Consider the following 14,117-nt stretch of genomic DNA (forward strand, 5'->3'; position numbering starts at 1 on the left):
TAAAGTTCACTGCGCTGAACACGAGATCCATGACGCCCTTCATTTGCACAGACTTTCTACACAGTGCTTCTTTGTGCAAAATGCAGTGAAGTGCCGCAAATTCATTGGTGATGCCGAGCGCCTCGAATTTTGTCCGCAATCGACCAACAAGCACGCTTCTGCATCCCACCATAGATGGCGCACCGTCAGTACCCAAGCAAACCAACTTTTTCCACGGCAGTGCAGTGTGTTCAACCACTCTTTCGAGAACAGAAAGAATACCCGCCCCTGTGGTCGTGCCTTTCATTGGTATTAAGTCGAGGAGTTCCTCCGTGACCTTCAAGTTATGGTCTGTGCACCTGCCAAAAATAGCCCGCTGTGCGTTGTCTGTAATGGCAGTGCTTTCGTCGACTGTAATTGAGAATTCTTCAAACTTGCGGCATCAGTTGATTAATAATTTTTCAATGTTTTCACTGATCTCGGCAATTCTGTCGGCTACAGTGTTTCAAAAAGAGGCCAATTTTCTCAAATGTCTTTTTCATGCTGGGACGGGTAGCATCAGCGACTTCGAGCAGGCACTTATTGACGAACAGGCCTTCAGTGAATAGCTTCGATGATTTGGCGATGAGCTCAGAAATAACGAAGCTTGCCCTTACCGTATCGTCGCTTGCTTTGACCGCCTTTTTGAAGAGCTCTTGCTGATTTTCTAATACATCCTTCAGTTGAGTCACGATGTGCTCGCGGACCTTGCCAGTAAGAGCACCATACTTTTCGCGATGGCAAGACCACGAAGTGGCACCGAACATTGTTCTCCTTCAGCACAGCCACAGCTGGTTGCAAACTAAGCGCAGCATCTTGTCCTTCGATTCCGTGAAAAAAAAAAGACAATTCCCATCGTTCCTGAAGGCACCTCTTCTCGTCTTCCATTTTGTGTTTTGCGGACGCCTTGGGCAATGGCATTGCGGCCCGCTAGAGTTCCACTGCAGACAGCTTTGTTGTTTGCAGATTCAAAGGGGTGGGGTTCTGCAGACAAAGCACGTGTGATCCTTCTCTACTCGCCGAAGTAGGCGCTTAGTGTGGCGTCTCAGTTTGACGCACACGCGGTGATAGGTGGTGATAACACAGAGGAAATTGTTGAGTCGCAGCGAGGTCGAGAGAGGAGAGACCAGCAGTGCGCAGAGCGCGAGTTCCAAAACCAGGCAGGACCGAACTTCAGCCAGTGCGTGTAGGCGTGCGGTGACGCTGAAGTCGGTAGCGGCTGTCATCAAAATTAGTGACACCCCACCGCCGTAGCAAAATTCAAAAGCACTTCCACGCTACGAATGAATAGGGGACGGCGGAGAGGAAAAATCAAGAAAGCTAGCACAGAGATATGTGACGTCTCATCTTTCGGCTATGCCCTATGCTGGCGACATGTGTAGTAAAACAGTTCCTGTTTTATTATTATTAGGTCCATCAAAAGATATATGAGATGAAGACAGTCATGTGCGGCCCGCGTGTTTGAAACCCCTGATTCTAATCAAAGATGGAGGACATGTTGTACTTTAAAAGCTAGCGGACCTTTTTAAATAAGGCGTCCCTAGCTTTTCACTTCAATTCGTGAGGCATCCCGGCCGCGGCGGCCGCATTTCGATGGAGGCGAAATGCAAAAACGCCCGTGTGCTTGCGTTGTAGTGCACGTAAAGAACCCCAGGTGGTCAACATTAATCCGGAGCCCTCCACTACGACGTGCCTCATAATCTGAACTGGTTTTGGCAGGTAAACCTCCAGAAAGAAGAAGAATTCGTGAGGCACACAGTGTACTCAATGTATCACACTTTAAGTGCATGAGATATCTGGAAAAATGCCAACATACTAATCAGTCCAAAGAGAGCAAATAAATATTTCAATTATAGGCCCATTAACTTGCTTTCAGTAAATATGCTGTATACAAAATATTCACTAAGATAGTTTTCAATATAATCTGGGCAACAGTTCAATCAACGAAGAGAATGGGCTGGTTTCTGGAAGGGACATCTTACAATAGGTCAAGCCCATGTCATCAATCAGGTAGTTGAGAAATCTACAGAGTGCAATAGCTTCTCTTTACGGCTTTCATAAATTATAAAAAGGTATTTGATTCAGTAGAGATACCAGCTGTCATAGAGGCATGGCGTAATCAAGGGGTACAGGAGGCATACGTGAATATCTTAGCAAACATCTATAAGGATTCCCCAGCTAGATTGGTTCTCCACAAGAAAAGTAGAAAGTTCCCTATCGAGAAAGGGGTCAGGCAAGGAGACACAATCCCTCCAATGCTATTCACTGCATGCTTAGAAGAAGTGTTCAAGCTCTTAGACTGGGAAGGCTTAGCAGTGAGGATCAAGGGCGAACATCTCAGCACTCTTCGGTTTGCAGATGGCATTGTCCTATTCAGCAACAATGAAGACGAAAACAGCAAATGATTGAGGACCTTAATCGAGAAAGTGTAAGAATTGGGTTGAAGATGTATATGCAGAAGACAAAGATAATGTTCAATAGCCTGGCAAGGGGACAAGAATTCCGGATCGACAGTCAGCCTCTGGAATCTGTAAAGGAGTACGTTTATCTAGGTCAATTACTCACAGGGGAACCTTGATCACGAGAAAAAAAATTACAGAATAATAAAATTGGGTGTATTTATTATGGCAGGCTTTGCCAAATCCTGACTGGGAGCTTACCACTGTAGTTGAAAAGAAAAGTGTACGATCATTTCATTCTACTGGTGCTAACATATGGGGGAGAAACTTGGAGGTTAACAAAGAAGCTCGAGAACAAGTTAGGGAGCGATGGAACGAAAAATCTTAGGACTAACGTGAAGAGACAGGGAGAGAGCGGTGTGGATCCGAGATCAAACGGGGATAGCGGATATTCTAGTTGACGTTTAGCGGAAGAAATGGAGCTGGGCAGGCCATGTAATGCGCAGGATGGATAACTGGTGGACCATCAGGGTTACAGAATGGATACCAAGCGAAGGGAAGCGCAGTCGAGGACGGCAAAAAACCAGATGAGATGATGAAGTTAGGAAATTTGCAGGCGCAAGTTGGAATACGCTAGCGCAAGACAGGGGTAATTGGTGATGGCAGGGAGAGACCTTCGTCCTGCAGTGGACATAAAATATAGGCTGATGATAATCGTGATCATGATGACGATACCTTGCTTTATTGCCTTGTTCCACCACTTGCGTGGTTTCCTCTTTCCAATCCAACAATTGTTTTGCCGTGTCTGCCTTATTTCATGCTGCATACCGTCCACCAGTTCCTTATATTCCTAGACTGCTGTACGAAAAGCCTCAATTTTCTTCTGTTTTTTTTGCGATCTCTGTTATTTGCTTTTCATTCATTTTTTTTAAATTCTGAGGCTATTGGTTCGTGTTCGGCGTTGGTACCTATCCCAAACTTCAATTCTAAACGTCTGTGATCGTTTCCCAGGCTATTTTTTTTTTCATTTTCCTCTATTATCAGTTGGTATAGTTGTTCGTAGACCATTTCTGAGACTAAGGCGTAGTCGATACATGACTGCCTGTTTCCGCATTGCCACGTTACCTGTCCATGACACTTATTCTCCCTGTTAATTACTATAAGGTACCTTATAGTAATTCCGTCCACTAGAGAACCGTTGTAATCAGTATATCCGTCTAAATCGTCAATGTGCGCGTTCATATCTCCAACTAATATCACCTGGCCCGATCTCTTGAACTAAATAATGTTGCTTCTAATACAATCTACCAATTCCTTATTTTTTTCTCTATCACTACCTGTCCATAAGTAAGCTACTCTCAGCCACGTCTTTTAGCATTGCCATGTGCCGCTAATCCATAAATGCTCCTTACATGTCCGTTTTACCCTTTGCCACTTCAGACCTTGCCTAATTGGTATGCCTCCGCCTTTCCTTGACCCAGTCATTCTGTTGCACCCTTCCCATACAAAATTGTCAATAACAGGCAGATGCTCCAAATCTCGTAGATGCATTTCGGTCAAGGCGTACACGCTAATCGCTTCATCATTCAGCTGCATTTGAATTTCCAGCCGTTTTTCAGCTTGCAACACCCTGCATGTTAATGTAGCAAATTTTACCGTCTCTATTCTTATCCTTTGTGCGTTTTTTCCTGACTACTGGTCGTCTAACTGTGCCCTTTATTGGTGTTTCGCTACTTTCAATACTTACTCGTGCTTCCTGATTGCCTGGGGCCCGCCTAAAAAAAACTACAGCTCGCGCCGCGAATCGACGTCCAACCGGTGTTGCTTCCCTTTCGCTAAAATCACCATCCAGTGATCCGCCCCATCTGCCGAGAGATACACAAACCACGACCGAAAAAAAAAATGGTTGGCGCGGCAGCTTCGTTCAAGCACCTATTTTTCCACCGTGACCCTGGAGGCAGTGTAATAGCGAATTTGGCCAGGATATCGTGCAGTAAACACTGGGCTGACCTCGGAAACTGTGGAACCGAGGCTGATCAATTTGTCGGCCGATCCTCACACGAGCGCGCAATATGTGGCTAAGCAGCAATTTTAAGGCGGCTTGCACCGCAAGCGGATCCAGAAAGCCGTGCAGTGCTGGTAATCCTTAAAACAGTCGTATTTCAGTCGCTCTGGTGTATTCTGTGGACCAAGGATGCCAAACCAAAGATTTAGCTTACGCTTACCTCCTGTCGAAGACCTCCAAGAGCGATGTAGCTGCAGTCTACGATGTTGCCGTGTAGTTTACTCAATCATATCTAATTAGCTCAACATATTCACACTCAGAAGTGGGCTCCAAGCAACACGTACGAGTCGACTACGAACAGCATGCCGTTAGCCGCATTCGCCTACGATGTAGCACTTTTTCCTAAAGCTTGCTTCAAGTTCCGCGAAACACTCGGTGCAGAAAACGATCTTTCAAAGTAAATATTACGCAGAAACCATCGATGGTGATTGTGAGAATAAGCGAATAGCTTTCTGAATCCGCTTGTTTTCGCAAGGTTCATTAGCGTTCTTCGGTGGTCATAGAGGCCTCGCATTGATGTGGAGCTCGCGTCGCATTTCCAATTTCTGTTCCTTTTCTGCCAGTCCAGGGGCGGTATTCTGTAAGTGTCCAATTAGTGGACTGTTCATTTCGTCTGTCGCTGATTGGCTGCTGCTTGACGTACAGGAAGGTGCCAGCCAGTGAAGCAGCATCCTGCACGCCAAGCAGTGAAGCCTGCACGTGAAGCAGCAGCCGATCAACGACAGCCGAAATGGACAGTCCACAAATTAGACTCTTACAGAATACCGCCCCAGCAGCACACACAGCGACTGCCTCCGAGACACCGAGAGTTCAACCTCTATTGTGACGTCGGCGCCTCTCCGACCAACCAGAGAGCTGCGGAGATACTGCCGCCATTCGCTCTGCCCCGGTGACCCAAATTCTGTTCGCTGGATGCACCTCTGTGACAGCCCTCTCCTCCTTTCCACCGCGCTACCCTTCTCGTTATTCTATCAATATAGAATGTCCGACCGCCACTCACCCGAACTGCTGTAAAAACCAAAGAAAGCTATTCGCTTTTTTAAAAGGTTCGCCGGTTCACAAACAGCTACCGGTCGTGCGAAATATGAGCGGGCGCTTACGATTGGTCCTTGTTGTAGAGGAAAAGGCGTATTGTGAAGCCCACGAACAACCTTTCCGGCCCAGTCATCTCCAGCTCGTCTGTAATTTGCGCGTCGTCCTTGAAAAAAAAAAGGAACGATACATCAAAACACAAGCACATCGCAATGGACACAGCAATGTTGTGGACACAGCGATGCCTTGCAATGATAGTTTAGGTGGAGAGGCGCGCCCACGCGCGCTGACCAGTGTTGTCAGTTTAACAGTTTTGCCGCTCAATTTAGTGATTTTGTTGCGCTGATTAGCGGGAAAATTGGTTTATTGTTGCTTGATTGTTTATTTTTTCCCAGAAAATTATTATATTTGTTACCAGCATTTATTTGGACACGATACATGCTGCTTCAGTCACACGCTTCCAGAGCCCGTTGATCGCAAGATCAGAGCGATTGAGGTCTACGGGGTCTGCGATGGCACCCACCCTAGACAATGCCATGCCAGAGAAAAAATACACACAGAGGACCCGCGGCCATACCATGATGCAACGTAGGGAATTTTTCCTGTAATTTTAATCAGTACCAGGTAGTTCAACCTGCTTTCTGGCAGTGATTGTAGTTAATGGGAGCCTCTTCTTTTAGTTGCGTTGAACAATACCCTTCCGCACATAAAAGTCGCACAAGGAAGCACTTATTAATGTTGATAATTGTTATCGCTTATTTTATTTTGGGCCACACCGAAAAGCTGACTTTTCTGTGCAGCGTATTTATATTTTTCGACTGTGTTTTTGCGTAGACCCAATCAAACATAAATTGAACGTGATTCTGATGGTTGCCTGTACTTATCGGGATCGTAGCGAATTTTTGTTGCTCCAATAGTGGGCTTTTCTATTTTAGCTGGCAACAGTGGCGCTGGCGCTCGCTCGCAGGACTACATCGCCATCTGAAAACGAGAGTGTCGTAAAGAGGGCGCTCTACCTTATCCAAATGCTCGCACACAAAAATGGTCGCATTACGCGGCTGCATAACCGATGTAATTGAGTGGCATGAAAAGTTGAAATTTGTTTCAGGTCTATCAAGGCGGCAACACTACGGCTAAAACAATATAGTAACCGGCCAGAATGTATTGCTTGGGCCAGTGGGCTCACTACAGCGGCAAACGGCGCCAGAGAACAAGGAGACAGGCACGATCACAAGACGCGATAACAAAGATTTATTTCTTGAACACGCAGAATTAGTAATGGTTGTACAAGGATGAACCGAATATATCTTCCGCGTATACTTTGCAACCAGTAATGGGCCTAGCAGTGCAACGGCAACACCACTACGCCACCACGACGGGAAGTTAAATAGCGCAAATCGCAACCACCTGCATTTTAACATAAGTGGCAGAGCTCAGTAGATCAATTGCATGCGCTTCACGATGGAACGCACCGCGGTTGATTTTTTTCGCCCTCTTAACTGCCTCAAACGAGAGAAAAAAAAAGAATTTCCATTACCGTTTGGTCAAACCACTGCCAATAAAACATTCTGAGAAGCTATACATGTCACCTACATATATCTAGCGAACAGGGACGAAGGTCTGAGTTTGCTGAAGTTGGTTCATGTGCTATAGTTTGTTGAATTCCACATCAGTCATTAGTGTTCCATAAGATAAGAAGCTGCGTACGTCACAGAGAGAATAAAGTCAGAACATATTTTGCTAATAATATCACCCTTCCTAACTATCCGGCCAATATAATTACCTTTAAATATTGTCCTTATTTAACTGTTACTTTAAAATGTCACGTTTCTACACCACCGACCCCCCCCCCCCCCCCCACACACACACCCACACAAACTGGCCATTAACCACTGTGTTCTTGTTCAGTTCCCCGTAGTGCGCAAACACCATTGTTTCGCAAAACAGCAGGCAAGTGAAAATAAGATGGTCTTCACTGAAAAGTACAGCTCGTTGGGCTAGCTGGTTTGGCATCAACTACACTTACGCTTAAACCACACACGTACATAGAAAGGAAGGCACACAGTGCTGTGTCTCGTCCTTTCTGTCTACTCCCGTGTGGGGTTTGCGCTGAATGTTGCATGATCGTCCTCACTGTTTGACAATGCTGCCGTCTCAGCAAATGAGTTTGTAACTGAATGTATCACTAAAGTTTGCGGTTTGTTTAACGAAAATCCCTCAAAACTACCACAATAAAAAAATCATGGAGCCGCAATATTCATATGGGGATGGATTACAAGCGAAGTTGTTTATAGGCTACATACATGGGCTGCATACATTATGAAGTCATAAAATGTTTTTTTTTTTTTTTTTCATACGGCACCACACTACGCCGACACAAGCGCCGCCGCGGTCACCGCGCTGGCACCTCCGACGTGCGTGAAGTTATAACCACAGAAGCGCTGGCAACGCGCACAAGCGCCGTCGCTACACTCTCTCCCCCTCTCATTATTCGCCCAAAGAATTTCAAACAAATAAAGCGCATGCAGCTCAATTGCTACACTAAATGCACTCTCTTATGCATTTATGTATGTATGTATGTATGTATGTATGTATGTATGTATGTATGTATGTATGTATATATGTATGTATGTGTGTGTGTGTGTGTGTGTGTGTGTGTGTGTGTGTGTGTGTGTGTGTGTGTGTGTGTATGTATGTATGTATATATGTATGTATGTTTGTGTGTGTGTGTTTTGTGTGTGTGTGTTGTGTGTTTATGTATGTATGTAATATATATATATATATATATATATATATAGGGTTTTCTAGTACACCGCCGAATTTATGCAGTTCTATTTGGACACAGGATATGGATATTTAAGTTATTTTTGGAAGTTGGCGGAGTGCTTCCAGCCTGACTGCATGGGTTGATAAACTTTATTGAAAGGCTAATAAGTGTTTTCCGTTGCCCCCAAAGGAGCATCGCTTATGGTCGGGGTCCCTAGTCCAGGGCTACTCTGGCTCTTGCCATTTTCTCCGCTCTCTGGACCAGCTTGAGCTGGTCGTCCATGGCCGAGCTGGACAGCAGTGTCTCCCATTGCTCCCTCGTGGTGTTCTATGTTGTGTAGCGTCCACTCCCACGTAATGTGGGATTGTACAGCCTGCTTCACCTCCGCCGCGACTCGGCCCGGTATTGCACTATCTCCGGGATAGACCCACACATTCCTGTCCACGCGCCGTAATACGGACGTATGCATTCCCCGCATGCATTCTCAAAAGCATAAATGCACAACTTATGGTAAATCGTTACAATGTTTACAAATGCTTTCCAAAGGTCCAAATGCTTTCCATAAAGGGGTCCTTAGCCATCCCTCGGGCTTGGTGAAAAAACATAGTCCGCGGATAGCTTATGCTGCTGTGAATACCTCAACAAGTCTTGCAGTCGTGCGCGACGCCTGGATTTCGCAAGCGGATCTCCAAGTGACCTTTCTCTCGAATGCTCTCTTTTCAAAGGAAGCCTGCTCCTTGCTCTCTTCTGCACGCTTTATTTCGTCATAAAGCGGATTCCCGTACTCGGCTGCTATTGGCTGACGTCTATCAAGAAGGGTGTTTTCATCAGTGTGCTTCTTCCTACTGTTACTGTGTATATTTATTGACGAAGTTAAATAAACAGGCTGAAGTAGGCGAATATGTGCATTCGAATTTCGACAAGAAGCTGATTATCGTCTGCTCACGCCCGGCCGTGGCTGCCCGCGCAGGAAATAAACTTTGGCCGCCCTGCTGTTCGGTGTCGTAGCAATTGGATCTCGCTAATTTCGACTAGTTTTGAACGCACCACTATCCTCGAACGACGCGAAATGGAAGGTCAGACCACACACATGCTTGCCAGCGTGCCCTGGCTCCTGGCGGCTCCAGGTTAGGCGCCCTGCCAGACTAATTGATAGTGCTTCAAAAATACGCAAGTTGGATATGGCTACTATCCGTTGATCAAGGCGGTGAGGGACAAAGCCGGTGCTCACCACGTATCACGGTCAGACTGGAGCATTTGAGCGCGACTACGCACCATAGCACTGTCCTGCACAACGTAAACGCTGCACGTACGCACTATAGTTGCATGTAGCTGCGGTCTGCCACGTCGCGTGGTTACCTTGGCCGCCGTGGGGCGCCGCGACGAGTCCCGTAGCTAAGCGCACTGCGGCTAGCTGAGGACCACCGCGTTTGACTTACGTTTGGTGCGTCGTAGGCGCCAAAATCGGAAGTAGTAGCGTCTACGTTAACATCCGAAATTGAATTTGAACTGTGCGCCATGGCGACATTTATAAAGGGGAGCGTTGTGGACACGCCCCGCTCTGCCGTAGCCTTTGCAGTGCATGCAAGGTATTGTTGTTGTTGTTGTTGTTGTTGTTGTTGTTGTTGTTGTTGTTGTTGTTGTTGTTGTTGTTGTTGTTGTTGTTGTTGTTGTTGTTGTTGTTGTTGTTGTTGTTGTTGTTGTTGTTGTTGTTGTTGTTGTTACTATTATCATCATCATCATTTGATTTGAAAACGTATACACAGGAGAGGGAAAAAGGCCAGGAGCAAGGCTGGCAACTACCACCGGAAGGGGCACAACGCCTGCCACTCTTCAGAAAGGAGGAGAGAGAAACATAGAAATGGAAGATAGGAAGAAGGGGAGGAAACAGGAAAGAAAGGGCGAGATAACAAATCTCAAAGAATAAAGTAAAACACGCAGTAGGGCCCATCACTGCAGGTCACGCTACTAAAGAATGTAAAATAGAAGAAATAGTTTCTGGGTTACAAAGATGCCCCTAAGTTCGTTACTTCTAGAAAAGTAAGGAGAGCGCGATGAGCCTGATCGCGTCATGACGCACAACCATTATTCACTTTCGAGGGTGTAAATTATTTTACAGTGCACGTGAACCCTGGGATGCAGGAAACATTTCGCGCGAGAGCGCGTTCATGTGGCGGAAACGTCGCGCTTCTTCTTTTTTTTTTTTTTGTGCTCGCCCTACTGCATGCACTTGCTAGGAGATGGGACGCGTTTAGCAATTGTCTCAAGGAGGCCATTGGCACGAGCAGTTATGCATGCGGTAAATGCCTTCGCGGTTCATGTCCTGAGAGACCGTCGTTCATTTTCTTCCTGTGAGCCACTTGGCAAGACAGCAGCGTTAGCTGTACAGCGCACAGCAGCATAACATAATACGGTCTGCATTGTCCAGAAGGTTTCCCTAAGAAAGTTTCGCATTAGAACAAAGTAAGACGTGCGCTGACTGTTTGCCGCCTAACACACTAAAAATGGCGGCACAATAACCAGCACTAGCTTTACGCGTGAACACATAGGCGCGAGGAGCAGGCGAACATAGCCACACAATTAGTAATTATTCAAACATACCTAATCCTTTGTCCGTAAGCGGCAACCTCTGGCTCTCAAATTGAGCTCTTCTTTCAAAGCAAAATTAGGTTTTCTTGGCATTCCGCTGAATCTGCTTGTGCAGTACATACCCGCGACATCAAAACGCGCGCTGCGTCCACGTGTGCGACATCGATCAAACTCAGAAGCGGCGGCTAGTTTTGAAACGAAGAATTCTTAGCAAACCAACCCGTAGTTTGTCGACTGTGGCTCCTGCTCCTGCTTCTGTTTTGCCGAATAGCCGCATGCCCACATGTGCCAATTTTTTCCTCAGGCCAATAAGGCAGGAATAAACGGCCAAACGATAGCCAACTTACTACTGTCTTTCGCGTTGTACTTCTCTGTGCGTAGACCTCTCTTCCCTGTTAGGCAAACTCTCTCTTCCCCGCCAGGCAGACGCCGCGAGACGCATCGAGCTTCCTAGACTAGCACTTAGTACTTAGAAGATCGACCGCCTTCTATTCATTTACCACATTTTAATGCTCTTTCATCGTTTCTGCACCGGAATATCTATTTGAAGAGCAGACACACAGCCACTTCACCAAGCTCCCGCTTATTCCTAAACACGCATTTTCCGTGTCGGGAGTAACAAGCTCGTTTCTTCACCGCCTCTCTCGGCCCTATAACCGTTGCACTGCATAAATGCGTTCCAGTCTATTTGGTATTTACTCTGGCACTACACTCAATCGCCGATTAAAGTATCAAATAAACTTTACATGTCTGCTTCCCAGTGTAAGCTGCAGGGTCGTGTACCCTAGGTGTTTCTGCAATGTACCCTTCTTTTTTTTCACACTCTTTAACGTATATCTTATAACAATATCGTTCGCCCCCTCAATTTTCTTTCACGCCTTTTTGTAGCACGAATTATTCAATATTGTGGGGTAGCTTCCCGCTACTGACTCTAAAGTAAGTATATCTCGTACTTACGCGATAAAAATAGTGGTGTCCCTCTTTGTGCATGATATCAACCATGTATTCCAAGAATTCCTGTGGGAGGTCGTGGAGCTTGAACATAGCCATGTCTAGTTTCCTTCGGTTTAATGTAAACCCGTGCGCGATTCGAAAAAACGGCCAAGATGCTTTCGGGATGCGTCAACACCGCTACCTGTTCTAGGACGGTTCTGGAAGCGGCGCCGGCCCTCCTTGGCACCAGGACACAATGGAGCGATTATTTAGTTTAGACGAATGAGGATAACTTCTCTAGCCCGACAGGTTTGTTGAGAGCATTGTGCAAGTGTTACTGAGCGGCGGCCCCATAAAGTGACGCTAACACTCGGTAGTTGACGCAGCAATAAGTTTCGTAGTAGCGAATGGCTCGGTCCTTTGCCGTACTTCGAGCGCCAAGTTTATTGATATTTCACGCCCATAATAATGTCACTTCTCGTTCGTGCGCGTTAGAACCCATAATACAAATATGCCAATAATTATCGGTTTTATTGTATAATAATATCACTGTTTTCAATTGTCGTCCGTGGTTTAGAACTCTCAAAATCGTATTTTCTTTCTATAGCTTTTTCCGTGATTCTTTAATTTATTAGGAACAGCTATTTCGGCCTGTTATCGAAACGCGAAACGGAAACAAAATTATACAGATCGACACACATTTTTGACTCCATGTGAAGCAAAGCTTTCGTGAAGCGCACAATGAATCGTCGTAAGACTGTTCATCTTCCGCATTGCGTTTAATAAAGTGATCAGCCAGACACGGAAACCGTCGTCACGCTACCGATGTGGTCTACAATGCCAAAAAAAAATATATATATATTGCCTATTTGGGATTTTTCATGGGTGATGTCCACCAAACTGCCCCTCCCATATAGGGGAGCAGTATAGCGAAATTCCCCTCATTTTACTCCGGTCGCTATCTATGTGAGCATGAAAGCCCCATCACGGGATCACATCACGGGATTCTTCTCCGACTTTTTTATAAGTCTTTTCTTTTTCTTTTTTGGGGACCTAATACAGGGTAGGGGGTCTTAAGAAGCGCTCCTCAACGCTTATAGCCTTGGAGATTGCACGCTACCTCCCAGGCGACTATATTAACTCTATGTTTGCCAGCACGCGCTATCTCGAAGACATGCCCGCTGAAATAGGTTGGTCACATGGGCGCTTCCCCTGAGGCTGTGCACGGCGACTGGCGCCAGTGCTCATGGCTGGTGGTTCCTCTACATGTGTTAACAGCTTTGCATGCCAGTGTTACGCTGGTTTATCATGTCTCTTATTTCTATGTTGTGCCGCCTTCCAAAAAAAGTGTTCTGTACTTGCCTGAGGCTCACTGTATCTCAGCTTCGTGCATATTTGCCGCGATCACTTCGGTGACGGCGATGAGTTAAGCGCGGGAGCAGCGTTTGAAAACGCGGAGTTTCAGGCAGTGATTTGACGTTGCGTTATCACGATATTTGTGTTTCAATACGTGCAATGTGACTTTTAATATCCGTGTGGGCATGCTGACAACGTACGGTGTGGTGTTTAAAGTGCCGCCTTGCAATGGCAACAGAAACTACTGTTCGATAAATGGCGTTCGTTCTAGTCACACGTGAATGCCATATACAGATTTTGTGTTGATGCTGTGTTGTCAATGAGACAGATCGGAGTGCGAACTTGTTCGACAGAGTGGTGATATCTGTTTTACGATCGAGAGGCAATCCGTGGGCGCTGAGCAAATAGTGCGGTATGACTCCGCACTTTTCGATGTTACGTGGCTTGTTACGCGCCGTGCTCAGATGTACCACATGCTTTTTTTATGCAACGACTACATGGCATGAAGGTACTTACGGTGAAGCATGTGCATTTATATTGGTGTTGCTTATTCTAACTGACGCATTATGTTTTGGCCGCGAATGCTGACAATGTGAGAAGCCGCTTAGGCAGGCGTAAAATGGCATGCTAATCTTGAAAAGTTATTCTATTAACTTCGTATCGTTAATATTCTGAAATACAGTTATATGTTGATTTAAGTTTTACGCTAATATCAGCGACGAAGATCTCATGTGAGCGAGCGTGTTGGTCGTAATTTTGAAAACAACGCCGCTCTTCTCTAGGGCCTTTTAGGGACGCAGAAGTATAGCTGTACATACCGATAGAGTTACTTTCCGTTCTGTGTTTGGTGTTAGACGTATTTATTTCAACGATGTTCAGTTGGCGTTTCTGAAACTTTTACGTATGTTATTGGTTGCCCGCTCTCGTTCACTTGTTCCGCAACATTTGAAGCGGTCCC

General features: G+C 45.9%; 1 protein-coding gene across 1 annotated transcript in view; it reads right to left on the reverse strand.

Moving 5' to 3' along the window:
- The window catches only part of LOC119433573 (uncharacterized), a 57,398-nt gene extending 45,412 nt beyond the window's left edge, over positions 1 to 11,986 (reverse strand). Inside the window, exons 1-2 of the mRNA XM_049659354.1 lie at positions 11,828 to 11,986; positions 5,583 to 5,680 (exon numbers count right to left, since the gene is read on the reverse strand). Coding sequence (XP_049515311.1) covers positions 5,583 to 5,680; positions 11,828 to 11,920 — 191 coding nt within the window. The 5' untranslated portion in view covers positions 11,921 to 11,986. The remainder of the gene's footprint in view (positions 1 to 5,582; positions 5,681 to 11,827) is intronic.
- Between the last annotated feature and the right edge of the window lie 2,131 nt (positions 11,987 to 14,117).

This window comes from Dermacentor silvarum, chromosome 11, assembly GCF_013339745.2.
Source record: "Dermacentor silvarum isolate Dsil-2018 chromosome 11, BIME_Dsil_1.4, whole genome shotgun sequence".
In the NCBI taxonomy this organism is placed as follows: Eukaryota; Metazoa; Arthropoda; class Arachnida; order Ixodida; family Ixodidae; genus Dermacentor; species Dermacentor silvarum.